The 24,636-nt window shown below is 45.3% G+C and overlaps 1 protein-coding gene across 1 annotated transcript; it reads right to left on the minus strand.

Moving 5' to 3' along the window:
- Positions 1–7,256: 7,256 nt before the first annotated feature.
- UTS2R (urotensin 2 receptor) lies at positions 7,257–8,434 on the minus strand. The gene has a single exon (XM_056863619.1). The coding sequence runs from the start codon at positions 8,388–8,390 to the stop codon at positions 7,257–7,259; it is 1,134 nt and encodes a 377-aa protein (XP_056719597.1). The 5' UTR covers positions 8,391–8,434.
- Between the last annotated feature and the right edge of the window lie 16,202 nt (positions 8,435–24,636).

Here is a 24,636-nt window from a genome sequence, read left to right on the forward strand (position 1 = left end):
TGGCCAATGGCAGATTCTTTAGGACAAGATGGAAACACACAGTAGTCAATGAAATTAAAGAAACCTGTCATTCAGTGTGGGATTTTATTAGCTGACTTTCTGTGTAGTCAAGTCACTATATCTTGCCTATATTGTGCAACTGAATAGCAATTTCATTTTGGCAGGCTAGAGTTGCACATGTTTAGACTGTTAATGCAGTAAATACTTGGGAGTCCATGTTATGCTGTAAACAAAGTATCAGTGGCTGCACATCTACTTGGAAATTTCCTTTTACTCTCTTATCTTTAATATTTTTGCAGTCAAGCTGTAAGAAGTACAGTTCTATCTTCATGTCATTCTCTCTTTAACCTGCAGTTCTCTTCACTGGAATTCCTCCACAAGGATAGGCATTCGAGAATCAATGGCAATTGAGAATCTTAGGAAACAGATCTTCAGTGTATCTAAAACCCAATTAAATTAATTTCTCCCACTTAATGATTTTTCCTGTGTGTTATGACGTATCCCCTTTGTTTTAATTATTTTTTCTTCCACCAACCATCACTATCACTCTTGAGACTTATGGCTTGTCTCTTGTTTTCTTTTCGTCCCACACTTTTGAATGGTTGGGGAATCCACCAAAATGCATTCTTTATATGTAAGTTAGAATATATGGCACAAGAGAGGCTTATTAAAATTAAAACTCAAAATGGTTTTTTTTGTCTCTTTGGGGGAAGAAATTAATAAGTAAGGTTAGCAAGGAGGTTTCAAAAAATAAATTTGGCATATTAAACAAGACAAAGGAATTAGGAAACATGATATTTACAAACAGTAGATATTTTGGAATCAGGATGTATTTCACTGGCAGGTATTGATACTTTTACATGTACTGAGATAGATTTTACTTAGTTGAATATTTTCTTTAAATGAAACAAAGTCCTCAGGGCCAGATGAATTGTATCTAAGGGTACTTAAAGAACTTGCAGATGTAATTTCTGAGCCTCTGTCCATTATTTTTGAGAATTCTTGGAGAACAGGTGAGGTGCCAGAAGATTGGAGGCAGGCAAATGTTGTCCCCATCTTCAAGAAGGGGGAAAAGGAGGTAACTACCAACCCATCAGCTTGACGTCTATACCGGGAAAAGCTTTTGAACAAATCATCAAACAGTCAGTCCTTGAACATTTAGAAAGGATGGATCTGGTTTCTAAGAGCCAGCATGGTTTTCTCAAGAGCAAGTCTTGTTAGACTTATCATCTCCTTTTTTGAGAAAGTTACTACCTTGCTGGATCAGGGGAACGCTGTAGACATAGCTTATCTTGATTTCAGTAAGGCTTTTGATAAGTGCCTCAGGGATCTGTCCTGGGCCCTGTGTTGTTCACCATCTTTATAAATGATTTGGATAAAGGAATAGAGGGGATGCTTATTAAATTTGCAGATGATACTAAATTGGGAGGGGTAGCAAATACAGGAGAAGACAGAGCCAATATACAGGATGACCTTGACAGGCTGGAGAATTGGGATAAAATTAATAAAATGCATTTCAACAGAGATAAATGTAAAGTTCTGCATTTAGGTAGGAAAAATCAAATGCATAATGATAGGATGGGGGAGACTTGTCTGAGCAGTAGTGTGTGTGAAATGCTCTTGGGGTCTTAGTAGACCAAACACTGAACATGAGTCAGCAGTGTGATGTGGTAGTTAAAAAGGCAAATGCAATCTTGGACTGTATCAACAAAAGTATAGTGTCCAGATCACGCAAAGTGAAGGCATCTCTTTACTCTGCTCTGGTTAGTCCTTACCTAGAGTATTGTGTTCAGTTTTGGGCATGCAATTTAAGAAGGATATAAAGAAGCTGGAACGTGTGCTGAGGAGGGCAACAAAGAGGGTGAGGGGTCTGGAGACCAAGTCCTATGAGGAAAGGTTGAAGGAGTTGGGTATGTTTAGCCTGGAGAAAAGAAGACTGAGAAGTGAAAAGATAACCATCTTCAAGTACTTGAAGGGCTGTCATATAGAGGATGGTGCCAAGTTGTTTTCTGTTGCCCCAAAAGGTTAGACCAGAACCAACGGATTGAAATTAAATCAAAAGAGTTTCTGTCTAAATATTTTTTAACAGTTAGAACAGTTCCTCAGTGGAACAGGCTTCCTCGGGAGGTGGTGAGCTCTCCTTCCCTGGAGGTTTTTAAGCAGAGGCTAGATGGCCATCTGTTAGCAATGCTGATTCTATGACCTTAGGCAGATGATGAGAGGGAGGGCATCTTGGCCATCTTCTGGGCTTGGAGTAGGGCACACTAAGGGTATGAGGAGGAGGTAGTTGTGAATTTCCTGCATTGTGCAGGGGGTTGGACTTGATGACCCTGGTGGTCCCTTCCAACTCTATGATTCTATGAATAAACATAAGCTTCTTGAAATAATAGTTCTTAAATTGGAGGAGTTAGGAACAAACACAATTTCCCCAGTTTTCTTCCTTATAACTAGTTAGGGATCCTCTTTACTTAGGAGCTATTCCCCTTAGAACTGGTTAGGGATCGTCTCTTTACTTAAGAGGTATTTCTCTTAGGAAGGACACTCAAATCACTCCTCTCACACATCCAGGATCCTTCCTGATCCTATACAAATGTATTCCTCACAATCCAGCTACCAACCTCAACTGTCAGCTTCAACAGCCAGTTATCAACTGTCATTTTCTTTAATGCTCTCTCCCAACTGCCACATGTAGAATTTTCAGTTTTTTTCTCCTTTTTGAACCTCCTGTCACTCCGGGTTCTATGACTGGGACAACTCATCCTTAGGCGTACTATCCATCACATATGTGTACCTTGAATTGTGCTGTAAATGGACACTCACCAGTTTACAATTCATAGCCACTGTGGTCAGCTTTTCTGTCCTTTCTGTCTTTTATGTGTGCATGAGGAAGAAGAGGTCAGGGACACAACAAGGATACTCTTACGTCCTAGGAGTATCCGTGAGATGAAACAGTCTCCTCATTTTGATTCCCTAAAGAATTCAAAAATAATGATGGATGCCAAAATGATAGAATCCTACCTTTTGGATTTCAGGCTAATACAGGAGAAAACGAGGGCCCTATCTTATGAATTCTGCTGCGAAGAAACAATAAAGCACAATAATTACTTTGCAGGTATTGTTATCCAAGCAATTCATCTCTGCCTACAAGGAAGAAGGCAGCTCTTTATTAGGATTCAATGAGTGTTTTCAACAACTCATGTGCTACACTCACAGTTCATGTATCCCAGGTTTTGAAAGTGATTTATTATAGCAATAGAACTAAATGACCGTATCTGTTCTTCTAGGCCCAGAAGGTTACCCTGTGTTGTTGCAATGTGACAGAAGGTGGAGTCAATGAAGACGATGATTGATGATGTGCCATCTTATGCAAACTTACTCCAGTCTAAGCCCATTGAAATCAAAGGTTTAAATATCTTTGCATAGGACTATGCTGTCAGACAGAGATTTGTAGATAAACATAAGGAGATACCCATTTTATGTTGTTAGAACTGTAGGATTGATTGCTAACCCAATACTGAAAAATATTAATTTCTAAAGTAGTTACTAATGTTGCTAAATTGAAGCTGAGTTTTTCTTGAAATGCATAAGTATATGGAATACCATAGTTATTATGCAGAATTCTCAGCACATCTATATTTTAATAAACACAATGTACAATTCTTGTACACATGACGAAAGGAGCCCCATGGTGCAGAGTAGTAAGCTGCTGTACTGCAGTCAAAGCTCTACTCATGACCTGAGTTTGATCCCAACAGAAGTCGGTTTTAGGTAGATGGCTCAAGGTTGATTCAGCCTTCCAAGGTTGATAAAATGAGTACCCAGCTAGCTGGGGCTAAAGTGCAGACGACTGGGGAAGGCAATAGCAAACCATCCCCTAAACATTGTCTGCCTAGTAAATGTCAGGATGTGACATCACCCCATGGGTCAGTAATGACCTGGTGCTTGCATAGGGGACTACCTTTACCTTTACCTTTTTACACATGACGATGTTATGAAATATTGATCACTGAGCTCAACCTGGATGTGATAAAAACATGACTACTTAAATATATATTAACACTTTTAAAACCTAGCTAATTTTCCAGATACTACTGTCCTTTGGTTTTACTTTCTTTTTCAACAAAGATCTTCCACTAAACTTGTCATCCCCCCCAGGTTAATATCCATAGTAACACTGGCTAATTTTAAGGTGATTCTTAATCACTATACATTATCTGCATTTGCAGGAGTTCATTAAGTATAAAACTTTAAAAAAGGTTATTCTGGTAGCTTTTGCACCAATCTGTAGTTATATCATAATACCATTCTGTTTCAGAAGACTTTCTTGCTTGATGGGATCAAATGTTATGTGACAGGTTATTGGGATATTTTGTTTAACTGATTATTTTTCCATGTGTCATGAATATTGCCAGGATAGGAGAGCTGTCACTTGTCTTGACCAAAAAGGTCATGGAGGATGTTTCTGCAAGCCAGAAACAGAACTGGCCTAGTATTCCAGCGAAACAAGCCAAATATGGAGTCTAGAGACCCAGAATGGAATGGAGAGTAGTAAAAAACAATGATGTTATGCAATAACATGGCTTTTCATAAATTAGCCTAACCCATATCAAGAGTTAATATGTGTTGGGGCCTAAATGCAAGAAGCATGTGAGAAAAGAAAGAATGTCAGACTTCACAGATTTGAAGATATGATACAAAGGTGGTGTGTCTGTATGAGGAACTTGTAATCATCATTTTTAAATATACCTTGTTATAATAAAAAATGGGAGGGAAGGCAGCATGGTATAGTTCTATCTTATCAGATGTCAGAATCTAAGCAGGGTCACTTCTTGGAAGGGAGACCCCTAAGGAAGATTCTGCAGAGGAAGGCAATGGCAAACCATCTCTGCTTAATCACTTGCCTTGAAAGCCCCTTGCTGGGGTCGCCATAAGTCAGTTGCGACTTGATGGCATTTTACACACATATATTCATAATAAAAAGTAGCAAGAATGACTAAGTTTTTATATATTTTAAGGAGATATTCAAGTAGAGATAACTTTGTGTCTGAAGTTATAAGATAACTAGATGCCTACTGCTTCTTAACTGCACACATATATCTGCTTCAGGCCTGATCAGAAACACATAGAACACATGGATACCTGCCTGTTGACAGCACCTGCCTGGTTCATATATATGTTAGTTCCAAAAATGATCTAGTGTGTAATCAAGCACTATATGTTGCATTTATCAGCATATAGATGTTTTGAGCATTCTATTACACCAGGTTCCAAGAATGCTCTTTGCATATATACGGATGCTATTTTGTATTTCTTTTTATTTTGTATTTCTTTTTAGGGCCTGAATTTATTTTTTCCCGAATGAATCTTACTTTTGGTTAATATTACTTGGTTTGACACTCGTTGTTCTTAGCACACCATTCATTTGTTTGCTCTTTACAATATTTATATCCTTAATCTACCACCAGTCAAGGGGGCTCCAAGCAGTTTTAAAATAGTAAGCATCAAAATAAGCACAGCACAAAATGATTAAAACCAAAACAGTAAAATCACATAACCAAACAACCCTTGGTTAGCAAGCCTCTACAAAAGAACTGTAGAACGGAAAGATTAGCCTTCATTGAAGGCCTTTCTAAATAGCATTGCTTTGCACAATTTCGTATATCTGAATGGAATGGGAGCTTTTCTAAGTCTGTTCCACAGAAATGGAACCACTGACCAAAATATCCATTAATGGCCTTCAGTTGATCTAATGGTCTTGGACAGGGGAACAGGCAGGCGAAATTGCTGGGAAAACCAAAGCTGGCATACAAATTCTTAATGGCATAGTTCTTTAAGTACATGTGTCCCATGTCATGAAGGGAGAGAGCCAGTACCTTGAATTGAACCTGGCCGCATACCAGGTAACCAGTGCAAATGATGCAATTATATCTATGTGTGTCAAACAATATGCAAGAAGCTATATACTGTGCCATTTGAAGTTTTTGGATTGTGTTCAAATATAGCCTCAAGTAGAACATTTTTCCATAGTTCATCCCCAAAGTTACAGAAATATGGACTAGGCCTAACACAGATTCTGTCAAAGTAAGCCACACGCCCTCCAGAGTAATATACTACCCTCTAAAACATCAGCCTTATCAACTTGCATCGCCTCCATCGGCTTAAAGCCATGCCAGTAAAATAGTGGGCTACTTGTGATTCCCAAACAACTTTTACCAGCCTTACAGCCCATTCCTGAGAATTTGGCCGAAACTCTTTAGGAGGCGGCGTGACCTCATCGCCAGCATAAGTACGTGTAATCGCGCAATTACACGTACTTATGCTGGCGGCGAGGCCAGTCTTGGTGGCGGCCGAGCACCACAGGACCGCGCCTCCTCCCTCCACCGGTGTGGCCTCTCCGTGGCACCGGCAATGGTGTGGAGAGGCCATGCCGGCGGGGTGTGTGTGTTCCGGGGGTGGGCCAGGGGGAGGAGCCGCTGGTTAGGCAGCTCCCTATCCCTTTTTTGCCACTTCCGCCGGCGCCAGGAATGGCGATGCTGCACCTCCTTTTTAGCAGGTGCAGCCTCGCTATTCCCTATGGGCCGAAAGGCCCCGGTTAAACAAAAAAAAAAAACAGCGAAACGGCTTTTTTTGGTTTTGTTTAATGGCGTACGGGGAGCGGTTTGGAAGAGGCGCTGCTGCGGCTCTTCTGTGCCGTCCTCGTACGCCTCAGCTCAGGAATGGGCTGTAAGAGTCAGGGTATGGAGGAGAGAATAGTGGTAGCTACCCAGAGTTACATCACTGTACTGTCCAAATTCCTGAAACCAGCCAGCAAAAAGCCTATAATTTTCAACTCAGTTTTCCCCAATATCCCATCTGTTTCCAGCCTAGCAAAGCACAAATTATCACAAACACAACTCTCAGTTATTTATTGACATAGTGTGTTCTTCTTGGTAAAACAATAACTTAAGACATCTTGCAAACATTGGTTCAATAACTCAAGATGACATGTCATGGAATAGCTAGGGAAATTCTTAAAGTATACATTACATGTGCTTGTGGTTTACTCTTACTGAAAGGAACACATCACAGAGTTATTTCAAAGGCAGCAAGCAATAGAAGAGTGCCTTTAGGAGATGGCAGTCCAAAGCGATGTCCATTTTCGATGCCTCTATTATACTTTGTGTCGCCAAATTTCTGAGATTTGGCCAACCTCAGAGCATATTTTCTTTCTAGGCTATACTGATGATGGTTGACATTTGAATGAATGCTTTCTTTCTTCAGACATCATTGTTTCCACCAGGAATGGGAGAGAGCACAACTGTCTCGGTGTAATGCTGGCTGCATGAGGACAAAGACCTCCCAGAAATTCTCTGGAATCTGTTCCTCCTCTGAAAATATCCATTGCTGCTGTTAAACGAACGCTGCCTGTTTCTCAAATACTCTTTGTAGTTTTTGGTCAGCAGGGTATAGAGGAAAGGGTTGATGCAACTGTTGCTGTATGTCAGGCAGGTGGTTAGATAGTTGATGTTCCTCAAGGCCGTCTGAGAAAGTGGGAAATGTTCACAATATTGAGAAATGAGCTGCCATATCCAGAAAGGCAAAAAGCAAGCCCAAAAGACCAGCACTATAGTAAAAATTAAATATAATACTTTTTGGTTGGGAAGCCGCTTGGTCTGTTTAAATGAAGTTGTTTGGGACACCCAGTAAGTTCTGGCCAGTTTAATATAAAGGTACCCGATTATTACCCCTGGACCCACAATGCTGGTGCAGAAGAGTACGGTGATATAGATCTTGGAGGACAGCTTGCTCCAGGTAGGAAGGCAGATTTTCTTGTTTCCTTGTACCAGCTGTATCATGATAAGCATCGGAAGGGTGAGAAGCAGAGACACTATCCAGATGATGATGGCAATGCCTTTCCGATAGCTCTTAGATCTCTTCACAGTATCCAATGGCTTCAGCACTGCAAAGTACCTCTCTGTGCTCATCACCATCAAAGTGAAGATGCTTGCATGCATTGTCAGGAAATCTAAGCTGAAAAGGATCCGGCATCCGATATCGCCAAAGTACCACTCCTGAACAAAATATGTCCCGACAACAAAAGGGATGGTGAGAAGGTACAAGAGGTCTGCTAGGGCAAGATTGATGATATAGATGTACATAGAAGCTGAGTACCTCAAATAGTGGCACATCACTACCAAAGTATATACATTGCCTGTCACTCCGATAATACACATAACAGAGAGGATAGTCCCAATGGTACACGTGGCTATGATGTCTTCCATGGAGTCGGAGCTGACTGTAGAGGCATTATCCGAAGTAGCGTTGTAGGAACTGTTGGTGCTGATTCTGAGTGAGCTGCCTTTGTCTGTGACCATGGCCATTCTCATGGTTGATGAGAACGTGGCCTCCATCCTCTTGAGTGATCTAACTCAACATACCTTAAGCAGTCCAAAGGGAGTTTGTACCATCCAAGTATGTCGGGTTCTGTGTGAAGGAGGAGAAAAGGAGACAGTTTATTTCCTAGCAGGTATTATTCATGTTGAAGCAGAAGCAGCTGCCTGAGGATCCTACCCACTGTTTGTTCAAAAAACAACAACACAGTGCTAGGGAGAATCTTAGAATGGTAAGACTGCAAAGTCCTAAGGCTCATAGGCGCAGTATTGTTGGAGTCTAAATTGTGTGTGCTGATCAGAGACGGGAATGATGAAATGACAAACAGCCTGTCTTTTTCACAGATGGCTAGGCTCTGAAAATATTGTGCCTTTTGCCTGTCTGATCAGCTAATCCAGCTTCAAAACAGGCCCTTTGCTGTCCGCTGCTCTAAAAGTTTCATTCATTAGACATCATTGTATTGTGTCTCAAGGAGACAGCATCAGTGAATATGGTGTGTCAGAAATATATTCAAGGCTTACAGTCTACGAACCACCCTCTCATGGCTTCCTCTAAACCAGTGGTTCCCAACCTTTTTTTGACCAGGGACCACTAGGACTTTTTTGTTCGGTGCAGGGACCCCAAGGTTCAAAATAAAAATTCCGAGAATTTGAAAATAAACTTTAATCATAACTGTTAGTTAAACATTAAACTTAGAATAATATTTGAATATATATTTTTATAATAGAGAACTTTTAATTGAAAATATTAATTTATTATGGGTTTATAACTTTGTTTTGCGGACCTTAATTTAGTTCTCGCAGACCCCTGGGGGTCCACGGACCCCCGGTTGGGAACCAGTGCTCTAAACAGTTGACCTAATTCAGTATTGGGCTAATGTGGCGTACCATTTCTGTGAGTTTTAAAGAACAAGGTCACTGGAGTCTCATTTTTCAGTTGGCCCAGGCTGACTTGCAGTAACATCAGTATGGGATGAGGCCGTAAATATGCTGCTGCCTTTTGGTCAGTACACATAATGCACCAACAAGCCTTCTTAAAGGCAACGTCAATGGTTAGGGCTGTTGATTCGGTTCGGTCTGAACTGAAAAACAGCTGAATTTCCCGCAATTCAGCAGTTTTTCGGTTCGGACGAACCGAACTCAAAAAGGGGGGGAAACCGGGGAGCCGAATTCACCGAGTTCGGGTGTTCCTGAATAAATTCAGCGAATTTGGCCCCTTTAAACAGATCTGCGCCTTACAGCTGGAAGGCACAGATCTGTTCTGCCCCCCCCCCCGCGCGCCTCCAGGGAGCTTCCCTGGAGGTGCACGGTGGGCCCTTTAAACAGTTTTGTGCCTCCCGACCAGGAGGCACAAATCTATTTAAAGCCCCCCCAGCCCTGCCGGGACTCCCGGCAGGGCTGGGGGGGGGGTCTGGAAACCCTCTGCGCTGCCTGCACAGACAGTGCAGAGGGGCTTGCTAGCCCCCCGCCAGTTTGAAGACCCCCCGCGCACCTCCAGGGAGCTTCTGTTTAAAGGGCCCCCCGAGCGCCTTCAGGGAATCCCCCTGAAGGCGCGCGGGGGGGCAAATTTCCCCCGAACTCCGAATCCCCCTGAATTTCCGGGGATCCATAGTGGGGGAGTTCGGACTTCGGCACGGCCCGAATAAAAACGGGCTGAATTTTGCCAAAGCCAAACTATACCGAATTTTTTTTCAACAGCCCTATCAATTGTCAAAATCAATGCACATGACTTATTATTATTATTATTATTGCCTTAAGATGGTGGTTGGAACCTAATCAATGAGATCAGCATGCTGGTGCAGGTGCTGAAATGAAGTTCACATGGCTTACTCTCGGCCAATGTTGAGATATTATGCTGGAGTAACACGTGCCCGCCTGCCCTGTTCTTCATAGCTGGGTCATATTATCAGGTTCAAGTTTTAAAAACTGTACTCAGCCTTTGCATCCATCCATATTATCAACATGGGTGGCCATGTTGGCATTTTGCCCATAATCTGCAGCAGAGTCTAGGTCTTATGATGGGAATGCATCCCACAAGTGTTTGGGGAGAACAGTATGTGGAGGATATATATGGTAAATGAATCTTTAAATGAAACTGATAAAAAGTATTTTAAATGCAAATGGAATTATGATTTCTTTGGTGCATTAGAACATGCTTGGTCAAAGATATGTCTAGTCCAACCTTCTTTGCTGCAAAGTGGCCAGTCAGAGGCCACTAAGAAGCTCACATGAAGGGCATGAAGGCAGCTGTGTTCCTTCTGAACACAGCTGTTTTCTTGGATGAAGCAGATAAGAGGGCTTTTGCCGGGTGGAGCCAATAGAAGATGTTGACTTTCAGGCTTTTTCTAATTTTTCAATTAAAAACTGAATGTAATGAATGCTTTTATGAAGCAAAATATTACATCCACCTGATGAATTTGCATGCACTAATAATTTGTTAAATCACAGAATCTTTACGATTTACTATGTGTGCGTGTGAAGTGCAGTCAAGTCGCAGCCGACTTACGGCGACCCCTTTTTGGGGTTTTCATGGCAAGAGACTAACAGAGGTGGTTTGCCAGTGCCTTCCTCTGCACAGCAACTCTGGTATTCCTTGGTGGTCTCCCATCCAAATACTAACCAGCGCTGACCCTGCTTAGCTTCTGAGATCTGACAAGATCAGGCTAGCGTGGGCCATTCTGGTCAGGGCACAATTTACTAGGGTCTGTCAATGTTTTTCAGCCTAACTCCCCTCCTCCCACAATCCCATACACATGAATAATAATACTTTGCATTTATATAGCACTCTTAATGTTGACAATTCTTCACATGCATTGAACACATGAGCACATGAAGCTACTTTATTCTGAATCAGACCATTGGTCCATCAAAGTCAGTATTGTCTACTCAGACTGGCAGCGGCTCTCCAGGGTCTCAGCCAGAGCTGAACTCCAAACAAAAACGATCTCAATGATCCTTAAAACATAGGATTGCCAACTTATAGGTGGTGGCTGGAGATCTCCCGCTATTACAACTGATCTCTAGGCGACAGAGACCAGTTCACCTGGAGAAAATGGCTACTTTGGAAGGTGGAATCTATGGCATTATACCAAGTCCCTCCCCTCCACAAATCTTGCCTCCCTTAGGCTCCACCCCCAAAGTATCCAGGTATTTTCCAGCCAGGAGCTGGCAACCTTATTAAAACAGCTCTGTAATGTATCTAATAGCCTTGTATCTAATAGTCAAGGGTTGGCCCCCATGCAGCATGATTTTTTTTAAAATTGGCATGATGGTGCCAGCCCCTGCTACAATTAAAGTTCTGTAAACCTGTGGGAAACTGTACATATTGCAGAAAAATCCATTTAAAAAGCTGGTAAACACCTCTCCCTCCAAATGTTAATTCTGAATTTTTTCACGAGAGAAAATTCCCATAATACCAGAGCACGGGGTAATCTGCTGAAGCTGAAGGGTGAGAGATTCAAAACAGATAAAAGGAAGTATTTCTTCACACAACACATAGTTAAATTGTGAAACTCCCTGCCCCAGGATGTGGTGATGGCTGCCAAGTTGGAAGACTTCAAAAGGGGAGTGGACATGTTCATGGAGGATAGGGGCTATCCATGGCTATTAGTCAAAATGAATACTAGTCATGATGCATACCTATTCTCTCCAGGATCAGAGGAGCATGCCTATTATATTAGGTGCTGTGGAACATAGGCAGGACAATGCTGCTGCAGTTGTCTTGTTTGTGGGCTTCCTAGAGACACCTGGTTGGCCACTGTGTGAACAGACTGCTGGACTTGATTAACCTTGGTCTGATCCAGCAAAGCTTTTCTTATGTTCCTCTTATGTTCTTCTGAGGTATCCTTCAAAAGCTGATGTTTCTGCATTGCATAGTGCTTTGGAGAATCTGCCTCTTTCAAACATCAGGCAACCTACCCTGCTCCTGTTGCTTTGAAGAGGGCACAAAACCCTATAGCCAATCCCACAAAGCATAATGCAAGGCCAAGGCCTTGGTGTTTTGAAGGGTTGTCTCAGAACTTACGGATGGCATGGTGTCCAAGAGCACAGCACTGGCTTCCACCACCAGAAAGTGTGTGTGTGTGGAGCTGGAGCCAGGGAAAGCAGCAGTTGGGAATGAGGAAACATGATTTCCCCTCTTCTTCATATTGTCCTGAATCTTCCTCTTATTATCCCATATTGTAGATGGTGGACTAAGGCACAAAGAGACAGATAGTGACAGAGAGGGAGAGGGGCCATCCAGAGAGTTAATGGAAGAGCTGAGACTTGATTTAGATCACAACTCATTGTATTGATTACTATGCTATACCAGCTCCCATTGTAAGCTTTTATACAGTTGCATTTATGATAGACCCATCCAATCAGAAGCTGTGTAGTAGTAAGGTTGATCGTAACTATGTAGACGGCGGTAACAGGCAACCATCTCCCCAAGCAGTAGTACTAAACCCAATATAGTAAGTTTTGATTCAGTACTTAAAAGCCTCCTGATCGTCTGATGCTGTCTTGCCTCTATCTGCCCACTTTCTCCCTTGCCACAAGTGCACGGGGGAGCTGAGCTCAGCCCGGCCCCCTCTGACCGCTCCAGGTTGCCGCCCCCGCCGCTGCGCCCAGCTGCCAATCGCGTCCTCCTCTCACCACCTCCGCTGCGGAAAGATGAGGTGCTGCGTCCCACCTCCTTGCCGGCCCCGCGGCCACCTCCTGCCCCCCTGCTGCCGTGTCTCCCCCTGCCACCACCCGTGGGCTGTCGGGTGCTCCGTCCAGCAGCGCATCTCGCTCCCTGCCCTCTGTTGGCCGGGGCCATGGTACCTGCGATGCTGGTGGGGGGTGGTGATGGTTGGAGAAGCGCCGGTCCTCTCAGCAGCTGGCAGCGATGGCGTGAAGAGGGGTGTAGAGGAAGCGGCATGGCGGCGTGGAGGAGAAGGACAAAACAAGCGGGCGGCATGGAGGAGAAAAGACAAGCGGCGTGGAGGGCAAGAATGACCGCAGCCAGGGGAGGGGCTGCCTTTTATCCCCCTCCCGGCCCGCCGACTGGAGTGGGGCCCTATTGGGCCGGGGTGGGCCCCGTGACCCCTGGCGGAGCCCGCCTAAACATTGTGAGGGGGCGGCCGGCCGCGGGGGCGGCCAGGAACCGGCGGCCGCCATTGTCCCTCCCGACCGCCGCACGGAGGGCCTGTGCAGCCCCTCCCTCCGCGGGAGCTGGCCAGGGCCCCCCGGCACCCGAGCCGCCCCCAGACCGGCACCGCCACCTGGATCGGCTGCGGCCGCCGGTAAGTGGGCGCCAGTCCCCCTTTCCCCCCGCTCCTCCCCCCTGTGGGTCCGCAAACCCAGACCCCCTCCAGCAGGATCGGCTGCTTCTTCAGTATGGGATTGGAGTTAAGTTGGGGACAAAATGTTGCACCAGGCATGGAGATGGAGAGGAACAAGTTTTACCACTTAGAGCAAACCCCGTTTAAGTGGTTGTCTAAGGGATGGGTGACCCAAAACATAAGCCATGTGTGCTCTTCCAAAATCTGCTAAACCAATTCAACTGGAGTTATTACAGGACATATACAATGGGTGTGCACACTACCAACAAGAATAAGTGTATAGTACCACCTCCAAATCACTGAAAAATCACAGGTCATCATGGTACCATGTAGCCATAACTCACTGTATCCCCTGATGACCCAATGATGGAAGTGGCTTGCATGTTTTCTTGGACCTCTTATAGTGATACGTGGGTATGCTTAAAGGCCCAGATAGGGTGGCATGCACTGATGACACCAGTGCTATCTCCACCCCTGAAGAGGCACTTTTTAAAGCTGATGTGGTGACCAGAGCAATCACTACGGAATGCAGGTGTGCTTTCTCTGAAAGTATATTTGCCTGCATGCTCTTCAGGACAGAATTGCAGAAAGTATATTTGCCTGCATGTCCCTTCAGGACAGAATTGCAGTTTCTTTTTGATGGTATGTGGTGAATGTTGGCACAATGTTTCATATTCTCAAATGTCATTAATGCTCTTTGTGATGCTTACTCTCCACGTTTTCTAAAAGACAGTTTAGAAAGCATAAAGTCATACATAAAGTTTTGCTGGTACTCCTTGCTGTTTTCTCCTACACTTACTATTGGTTTGGATATTTATTTAGTAGATGTTTGTCTGGCCTTCATCCAGGGTCCTTTTTGCATGGGTACTTTGACTCATGTTCACCCCCAGACTGACTCTACTATTCCTTGGAGTTATGCATGAGTTTTCCATCCCTCAGAGTTGTCCTCGCACCTACCCTGTGGAAGATCTCTGTGTGGATCTTCCCGATGCTCTTTTAATATGATTCTTAGTTCTTCGAGATCAACTCGGGTCAAATTGTCGCCATTACTCTGCATAAGCCAAAGCATGGGTCTCTCTACCTATGCCCCACATGCCCCCGTTCTTGTGTTTTCTCCTCCCACTCCTCCTTCAGCCAGCCTTTAGCCATCCAATCCACAAAGCTCTGGGAAGCCATTGATACTGGATAGGTAAGCAGCCATTTGGCTGCTTACTTCTCCAGCCATCCTCCACCATTTTGTTTCTTTTGATATGATGATTGATCATTAAAAATATAAATAAAAGATCCAGCGCTCCCACCCCCCGCCATGGGTAACCATTACCCAAATGCGGGGTGTGTGTGTGTCATATCTTAGCCTCGGCTGCCTCTCCATTTTTATTTACATTTTTAATGATTTAACAATAAATCATCATATCAAAAGAAAAAAACAAAAACAAAAACAAAAAACAGCAGAGGGCAGCTGTTTACCTCTCCAGTACCTGTTGATTGCAGCGGATGGGTAGCTGAGCCTGGCGCTTTTCCGTGATCTCCGATCATGAGGGAGGGGAAGCCAAGTGCCCGGCTGCCATCCAGGGCTTAGCTTTCTCTTCCCTGCATGCTCCGTGATCTCAGGGGATGGGTAGCTGAGCCCCAGGCTGCAGCACTGGCTTTTTTTGTTTTTGTTTTCTGGTGACACTTGGGTTGTAAAATGACTGCTCACTGGGGGCAGAGGGGAGCTGGCAGGGTGGTGGTGGTGACGTTTTTTCTAACAATAAACACTACAGCCAATTACAAAGCAGCGTGTTCAAGGGCCAGGGACTCAGATGCTTCCAGATTTTTGCTGATGATTTTGCAGTACTACTGATACTCCAGGAATTTCTTTGGGGCAAACAGCCACCATGCATAGGATTTTGAGAATTTGGATCAGAAAAGTGTGGGTCAAGAGAGCGTCAAGCCCAAGGTTAAATTCTCATGCATTACAGACCTAGCATATTTACAATACCCTCCTAAGCAGAGTTATACCTTTCTAAGTCCACTGAAATCAATGAGTTTACAGAGCATTCCTGAGAAGTGCCGGCAGCTGCACCCAAAGGCTTTTGGAGGCCAGTGACGGCCTACGCTGGTGCAGGGGCCCACACGCCAGTGTCCAGGCAGTGCACGCTGGCATTTGTGGCCCCAGTGCTGGCGTGCAGGGCCGGACGCTGGTCTCCGGAAGCTGGTGCAGCAGCGCCGGGCCCAGATGCCGAAGGAGCCTGCCGCCGGCGTCCAAACGCCAGCAAAGGCCAGGGCGACATCCCAGGAGTCATACCCGGGGCATCCCAGGGGGCGGGGCCACCGTTAGGCAGCCTTCTGAGCCATTTCGGTTTGGGAACACCCCCTTCCTCCCCCCGAGATACTCTACCTTTTAGGTGGCATATCTCCCATACAACCCTCATAGGGTTGCACAGTTTTTTTGCACCGGGCGGAGGCAGCACCACTGCGTTGCCTCCTAAACCCGGCGCAGGCATTCCAATCAGGAATTTGCATTCCCCCCCCAGTGCCATTCCAAGCCCCTCTGGGCTCTCTCTCTCTCTCTCTCTCACCTCCCTGAAATGCTTCTCAGGGGCCCATTGTAACAGATTTCATTGAGGCTTTTCGTCATGAGAGGAAATCCGTATTCAGGAAAGAGCAGGCATTTGTGTTAGCAGTACAAAACTGTTATCCAGCACCCAGCACAATTCCTTACAACACAACACAATGCGATACAGCAGAGACAATTAATATAGAACAATATTGACATTTGCTTCTGTAGGGAGATAGAAGGGGAGCTGTTTTGTGTTTGTATTAAATCAGTTTACCACTCTTGGTAGCGGCATACATTTCTAAGTCCTCCAAGCCTAAAAGCAATGTTTGCAGTTCTCATCAAAGAGCTCTGTGATGCCTTTCAAGGCAATTTGATCGATAGATTCCTGGAAAATTAGGGCCAGATGGTTCATCTACCTGTGTAATCTCTGGTGCAGTATTCCACTGATTTATGAAGCCTGATCACTTGCATGTGTTTTGAGATCCAAGTCCCGCTGAGTTCAACGGGAGTTACTCCCAAGTAAGTATGCATACTGAATCTAAAGTCTAAAGACAGTATGAGTTTAACAACAGAACAATTCTACTCCTCACATATCCACTCAGTTTATTTAAGCATGATATTAGTTCAATTTAGGAAGATGCTTAAGATCCAGATAATCAAGTACTTTGAAATAATTGAAAATACACACCTTCCTGAGCTGTTGTGTGGTGAAAAGTAGATAGGCTTACTAAAATGAGGTATACATTCAAACATACACATGCGCAAAGCACACTAACATCATTTATGTTTACATTTCGTATCAACTGAAAAGCACCCCAGAATAGAAACTATCCTTCCAACGCTTCGGCTGTGCCTTTACCCTCAGATGATCCCCCAGACAAACGACACACATTTCGACGAGTTACAAGAAAACTGAAATTCCAGATCCAAACCTGACTTCAGTGAAATCCAGTTGATGAAGTTTCTTCCTGGGGGGGAATTTTAAAGAAAACAACAACAACAACAGAAGGCTTGGCTGGAATGTGTCTAAAGGATCTTCATAGACACAAAGAAGCAGAGCCCGACCCGACGCTCTGAGCATCTGGAATGGTTGTGTGAAAGGAGAGAGAGCCGGCTACCTAGCCAAGTATGTTTGAAATCTGTGCCTTCCCAATCCTTGCGTTCACTCATGCCTGCTATTTATGCTGCTCGGTGACGTTCGGCATAGTGTAACTGCAACTGCAGCAAGCTCGCTAGGTTCCTTCTTTTAAAGCCGCAGCTTTCTGAAAACCCTGGCTGGTTGCGCGACTCGCCAGCCCAATAGAGAACAAGCCAAGCAACGCAGCAACACCTCTTTCTCCTTAGGACAAGCCCCTTCTCAAACTGCATGGGGAGGGGGACCCCACATCCTTCTCAAGGGCTTTGGGATCAGTCCATCAAGGAATGGGCTTCAATAGAAGGAAGCATTAACTTCTTTTGACAAAACTGTCCACAAGCTTGTCAGCAGCGGAGATGGATTCCAAAAAGGCGCTGAGGTTTGTTGGAGTTGGGGGGATTTGTTGACAGGTGATCCTCTGTGAGGGTAGTGACCCTCAAAAAATCTTTGAGCCATTTGGTCTCCATGATAATAAACAGCTGTGCGACTTCTTTAGGGTTGTGCTAATTCATTCCTTTTCAAATGTGGCTTGGCTTTGGGGAAGCAAAGATGGAAAAGACAATTAGACAGATTTGAAGACTGAGGCACAACATCTCATAAAGTGACTCAGCCATCCTGGACTGTCTATCCAGACTTGCTTTTCTACTTTTTCGTCTCCCCGTTTTTTGTTCTTTCTGGGTTGCTGACACCTCCTAGCCTCAAAGAGTATCTCCTGCAAACAGGCTTTAGTACTCTTTTCTGCACTGATATTAGAAGGCTCCACTTTGCCATTGCATTTCCTGCTTGGCTTTTTCTCTCCAGCTACCACAGGTACCTACAGACACATATGCATTCTGGGAATGGTGGGATCAACCTCAGGCTCCCTTGCTTCTCATGGGTAACCATGTCCAAATGGGCATGAAATAATCCTGGAGATCAGATCAGTAGTATCCAAATGATAGAAGAGTTTAATGGTCATGGAAACACACCCATACCTATTCACACATAGGGTTGCCAGCTCCAGGTTGGGAAATACCTGGAGATTTGGGAGGTGGAGCCAGAGGAGGATGAAGTTTAGGGAACTGAGGGACTTCAATGGGATATAATGCCATAGAGTCCATCTTCCAAGGCGGCCATTTTCTCCAGGTGATATGATCTCTGTCACCTAGAGATCAGTTGTAATAGCAGGAGATGTCCAGCTACCACCTGGAAGTTGGCAATCCTATTTATGCAACAAATGTGAGCAAGATCAAATGAAAAATGATATAACTGTGCACCCTCTGAACTGCTCTTTACTTATCCCTGAGATATTAAGCTAAGGAAAGGTCCCTTCTCTTGGAGTCACAAGCATTTGGAAATATGTCATACTTCTGTTTCATAGATGGGGTTCCATTCATAGGATTGCCGTTCTCCAGGTGGTGCCTGGAGATCTTTCAAAATTACAACTGATCTCCAAATTATAGAGATCAATTCCCATGAAAAAATGCCTGCTTTTAGGGGGGACTCTATGGCATTATCACCCACTGAAGTCCCTCCCCTCCCCAAACCCTGCCTTCCTCAGGCTCCATCCCCAAATCTCCAGCAATCTCCCTCCCCAGAGTTGGCAACCCTATCCATTCACCCTGTTTACAGAAACATGGTCAGCATTGCTACTGAAAAAGAGCTGAAGTCGGGGTTAGACCCACATCTAAGTAGTTGGCTAAGAAAAATGAAGATAAAGAAGCCCCCTTTTCTGTGGTCCAGGGTCTTTAGATCTCTTTCAGTCTTCCCCCTCTTTAACAGTAAACACCCTGCCTTTCCTGTTCTCAAGGGAATGTGTGGCTTGACCATTTACCTTTCAAGTCTCTGTAGTAGAGATCCGAGTGCCACTATCCCTTTGTTCTTTCTTCGACTAGGTTGCCTGCAGATCTAAGAGAGTGGGATAGTTCTTCTGTTGGGAGGTGAGTCACCCCCCCTTGCTTTTCCTTTCAACTTCTGTTAAGGGAGTGGGCACTTAGTAACCTTTGAGCATGGTAAAATTTCACTTATAGTAAACGTTGATGTGAATTCTGGGGTGCAGGACATTTCTTCACAAAGATCATCAGGAATGAACAGTGATAGAGAAGCTGCTTGTTTAAGCAACAAGAGAGAGGAGTTGCATATGTGTAGGGGTCACAAATACTGGACCCAATCCCTTGCTCACTTTTTCCTGCAGGGAGTATTCATCACAGAATGTTTCTGTGATGGACATGGAGAAAGCAGATGAGGAAATATGGAATGTAGCAACTTTCTGAAATGAAATTCCATTAAACACTGGGTTAGATCCCATGTTCCATCAGGAGAAATTGCTGATAGTCAGGAATCTTTCCTGCATTTCCCTCTGCCCAGCATTCCTTTCTGAACCATGGAAGGTTTATTACCAGGGGTCAAAGCACCTGCATGAACTAAGAGCTCTGTGCATCAGGAGGCTGCAGTGGGAAGGGGGAAAGGCACAAAGTTACCTTCCCTGCCTCTTCCATCAATATATCTCTGCTGGTGGAAGAGGAAGAAGACACCAATCTTGCCTCCTGCCCCACTGCAGCTTCTGACGTGCATGACTATCAGAACACATAGACCCTGGACCCAAGAAATACTTTCCTGGGGTCCAGGGCAAGCCAAGCCAAGCAGTCCCTGTGGTGCTACAAGTGAGCACTGCAGGTAGGGTTGCCAACCTTCCAGGTACTTGCTGGAGAGTTTCTGCTATTACAACTGATCTCCAGCCAATAGAGATCACTTCACCTGGAAAAAATGGCTGCTTTGCCTATTGGACTCTATGGCACTGAAGTCCCTCCCCTCCCCAAAGACCACCCTCCTCAGTCTCTGCCCCCAAAATCTCCAGATATTTCCCAACCCGGAGCTGGCAACCCTAACTGCAGGGCACACTCAGCTCAGACACAACCAACAGGCCAACAATGGGCCTCAGCTCCCCCAGCGTGGTGTAGTGGTTAGGAGAAGCAGACTCTAATCTGGAGAACCGGGGCTTTCCCCTCACTCCTACACATGAAGCCTGCTGGCTGACCTTGGGCTAGTCACAGTTCTTTCTAAACTCTCTCAGCCCCACCTATCTCTGTTGTTGGGAGGGGAAAGGAAGGCGATTGTAAACTGCTTCGAGACTCCTTAAGGGCAGAGGAAAGCAGGGTATAAAAGCCAACTCTTCTTCTTTTCCTGGCAATGGTGCAGGAGGAGGCAATTGCTGAATAGTCACCAATCCACATTGCTGCTGAAAGTTCAAGCCATGTAGCTCCTAAGGTGCTGGGCTGGCACTGATGCTGGGGCTTGGCTCTGCTTGCTCTTCATTGCCACCAGGAAATATCTCTGTGAGTTAAATGGCCAATCCCCTCTTTCTGCTGTGAGGGGAATGCAGGAAAGATCTATGAGTCTTGCATCAGTGGGCCAATGGGTCCAACATACTGAGTCGAAGGCCATTTTTGCATGGTAATTAGCAGCGTATTCCAGGCTGAATTGCCCCGCATATTTTTTTGAATTTTGAACGCTGAACCGTCATTCTGGAAGTGACTGCGAAGCCGGCACTTACCTGCTTCACATTACTAAAGAGGCCATTTAACGCAACCTTTGGTTTTTGCCCCGAAGACTCTCCCTCAAGGAACAATGTAAAACAACAGAGGCACGTTAGCTATGCATATGCTAATAGCTATGCAAACAAGAACAAAGGAGCAGGCGAGTGGGGGGAATGGAACGTCTCCTTTTGCATTGGGACCACGAAAAGGCACTTTTAAAGTCACATTTTAAAAAAGAGCTTTGAGCGAGCGTAAAAACTGTCCATTGAAAAATGGCCTAAGAGTTAAAATACACATTACATTGGAGATCTTTCATCAGAGCTCCCAATTTTTTTAATCATAAGAAGCAGTGGCAAAGTGGCTCAGTTCAACTCAAGACCATGAAGCTAAGGAGAACCAGCATGCGTCCCCTTGGAGGGCACAGTCCCCTGAATGTGGGGGTGGGGTGTGATATGTGGTGGTCCAAACTTTCTTTTGGGGTGCAGCACTTTTAAATTGTTCTCAATATTATTCAGGAACTAGGAAATGTGAATAAGGAACTGGGGACGAACTTGGAATTGGGAATCAACTTCAGCCTCCTATGAACCAACTTCAGCCTCCTATGAAACTAGAAGAGGTTAACACTTTCTGTCTGTGCCATTTCCTGAACTGAATCGGCGGTTTCTAGTTCGGATGGAACCAAATTCAAAAAAGGCGGGAAAACAACAAGCCAAATTCGGCCAGTTCGGGGCAATCGCTGAATAAATTCGGCAAATTCGGGGACTCCGAATCAGCAGCATAACCGTCAGTTAGTAAGCAACTAGCAGCATTCGGTCGTTTAAAGCCATTAAAAAAACAATGGCTTTCCGCGGCTCTGGGGGGGCATTTTTGGAGGTAGAGGTCCCAAAATTTCAGCGTAGCTTGAGGGGACCCTTCTTGCAAGAACCCCCAAGTTTCGTAAAGATTGGGTCAGGGGGTCTTGAGATATGGGGCCATAGTGGTTTCTCCAGTTATGTTATGGGGTACCTATTTTGCTTGTTGCTTGTAATCAAAATATAGGTGTGATTTCTTAGTGCTCTTTTTGAACTCCCTCAGAGTGGGGTTATGTTCTCCGAGTTGGGTTATGTTAATTAGCAGCTATTGTAAAAAATCAAAGTTACATATTTATTTAGTACATTTTTTTATCCTGTCCTTCCAAGGAGCACAGGGCAGAGGGGAATTTTCCACGGAGATTTGCTGCGCTTTCAAATCTGATTTGTGTCGGTGCAAATTTTTGGTTATTCTTTTCCAAGAATGAGCAATAAAAGCCGCGTTATAACTGAGGCAACTGAAACCACTTTAAAACCGTCCTTTCCTGTTGGCACGTGTTTTTTGGCTCAGAGGCCCATGAAGAATTGTTTGCTTTAGTTCCGCTGCCCCTGCCCGTGACGTCTACTTTCTCCTCCCCACGAACAGTGATTGGCTGGGGGAGTTTCGCACTCGGACAAGGATACTGCCCCTTTTGCTGCCTGCCTGCCAGCCTGCCTAGAGTCCTGGCACTTCTCTCCCTCCGTCCCGGAGGCTGGCGGGTGGGCAGGCGGCAATCCTTCCCTGCCCCTCGCCCGGGATGGGCCTTGGAGCTGGGCCCACACCTCCAAGCCCAGGGGGACGTCGGACGGATGGCTCCAGGGGGAGACCGGCGGGGCCACACCATGTGCGCCTCGCGCGCTGGGGGTGGTGGTGGTGGCAGCTCGGTCTAGGGCAGCTGGACCCGTGGGGGGGATGTTCAAGGGAAGGGGCTGTTGGCCCCTCTACCCCAGCGGGGAGGGGGGATTTTTGAGAATTCGGATGGGAAAAATGTTCATCCTGAGAGCGGAAAACCCAAGGCAAAACTCCCTCCTATCACTCTTCTGAAGAGGGGCAGCCAGTCTGCTCTGGGTCTCCCTCCTCTCTCTCGATGCACTGGGGCTGGATCAGGGCTGGCGCGCAAGCCAGGGGCTTTCTTTCCTCTCCCCCCCACCATGCACACTGGCTGGATCGAGGCCGGCGCGCAAGCCAGGAGCCCTCCTCTCTCTCACGATGCACTGGTGCCGGATCATGGCCAGCGCGCAAGCCAGGGGCCTTCTTTCCTCTCCCCCCCCGCCATCCTCACTGGCTGGATCGGGGCCGGCACACAAGCCAGAAGCCCTCCTCTCTCTCACGATGCACTGGGGCCGGATCATGGCCGGCGCACAAGCCAGGGGCCTTCTTTCCTCTCCCCCCTGCCATCCTCACTGGAGCGGCACACCTTGGATCCAAGGCACACCTCATGGCACATGGATGCAATTCCTCCCCATCCCCAATCCTGTCTTTCATTAAAGGGCAATGGGTTCCACACCTATAGAAAATAGAGGGAAGCTTTAAGGAAAGCGCTGCCTTGCCCCCCCCCCCCCCAATTTAGAATCTGACTGTTCCAAAAGCAGAACAGAGCGAGGGTGGAAGAAAAATGGAGGAGACCAGAGGGACTGGTGCTTGTTTTTTGCGCTGGGGCTGGTGAACCGCACGAGGTAATCTGCTGGGCGGAGTTGGGGCAGAGTTGGGGGCAGGCATAAACAATGAGCTTGTTGGAAGGGGAGGCCTCCTGCAAAAGGGACAGACCAAACCGTTGTCAAATACAGCGTGCTTTGTTCCCATGAAAAACCAAAACTACAGATAATTGACAGGGATAAATCGCCGCCATGAAAAAAACATTTAAATCGGGTTTTTATTGGTCCTTGGCAAAAGAGAAGCAAAATCTACCGTGAAAAATGCCCCAGAGTGTATTGTTCTCCCTCCACTATAACCTCACATCAGCCATGTGACGTAGGTCAGGCTGAGAAAGAAGGACTGGTCCACGCTAACCCAGCAAGCATCCTGACAGACTGGAGATTTGAATCTGGGTCTCCCAGATCCTATTCTGACACTCTAACCACTATCGTTTGGATTTTTTTTGTTTTAGAGATCCAACCTTGACTTATTCCTCTTTAATAATTGAGTGCCATATATAAGGAAAAGGAAGAAAATAACAACCCAAGAAATTAATTGTGCTGGATTCGCTATCCCAACATGATTATCTTGTAATTTGGAGAAGGCTTGTGCATAGTCAAAGTATTTGCAGTATAAATGACCAGAATGTGTGTGGCATGGCATGTATATCTTCTATTCAAGTCTCCCTGATTCCTGTGTACACTAGGAAAAGCTAAACATCTTGCTAGGGAGGAAAAGGGGATTCTGCTTGTTCTTCTACATGTGTATTTTTATTTTAATAGATGTTAGGGTCTTCAATAGTTAAGACCCTTTCATTTTTTTAATCACTGTTTCTAATCTAATAGTGTACAGTAATTAAAGGACTAGTAACATACTAGAATAAGCTGGGAAGTTCTTTGTTTCATAAACCTATGAGGTTCTCCTTAGGAAAAGTGCTGTTTTTCTCCACACCTCATTTATTGTGTGGAGATAAAAAAGGTAAAGGTCCCCTGGGCAAGCACCGGGTCATTCCTGACCAATGGGGTGATGTCACATCCCGATGTTTCCTAGGCAGACTTTGTGTGGAGATACCACTGGCTAATTTCACAGGGTGTTCTAAGAACAAATTGAAATGTTTCTGTCCTGCCTTCTCCTCCCAAAAGAGGGCCCAGACAACTGAGATAATATACTTTTAGCACATAGGAGAAATACTGAGTATTACTATTATTAAATGATGGTTAAATGCAGTGAGGAAGACCATCTTACTATATGCCACTCTTTAAATTCCTAGGATTATTCTCTCAGTAGGGGATAGCTTTCTGCTTGG

Source organism: Euleptes europaea, chromosome 1 (genome assembly GCF_029931775.1).
Source record: "Euleptes europaea isolate rEulEur1 chromosome 1, rEulEur1.hap1, whole genome shotgun sequence".
Taxonomy (NCBI): domain Eukaryota; kingdom Metazoa; phylum Chordata; class Lepidosauria; order Squamata; family Sphaerodactylidae; genus Euleptes; species Euleptes europaea.

Bases quoted from the DNA above. Each gene is read 5' to 3' on its own strand.
- UTS2R (XM_056863619.1), bottom strand. From the start codon at position 8,390: ATGGAGGCCACGTTCTCATCAACCATGAGAATGGCCATGGTCACAGAC.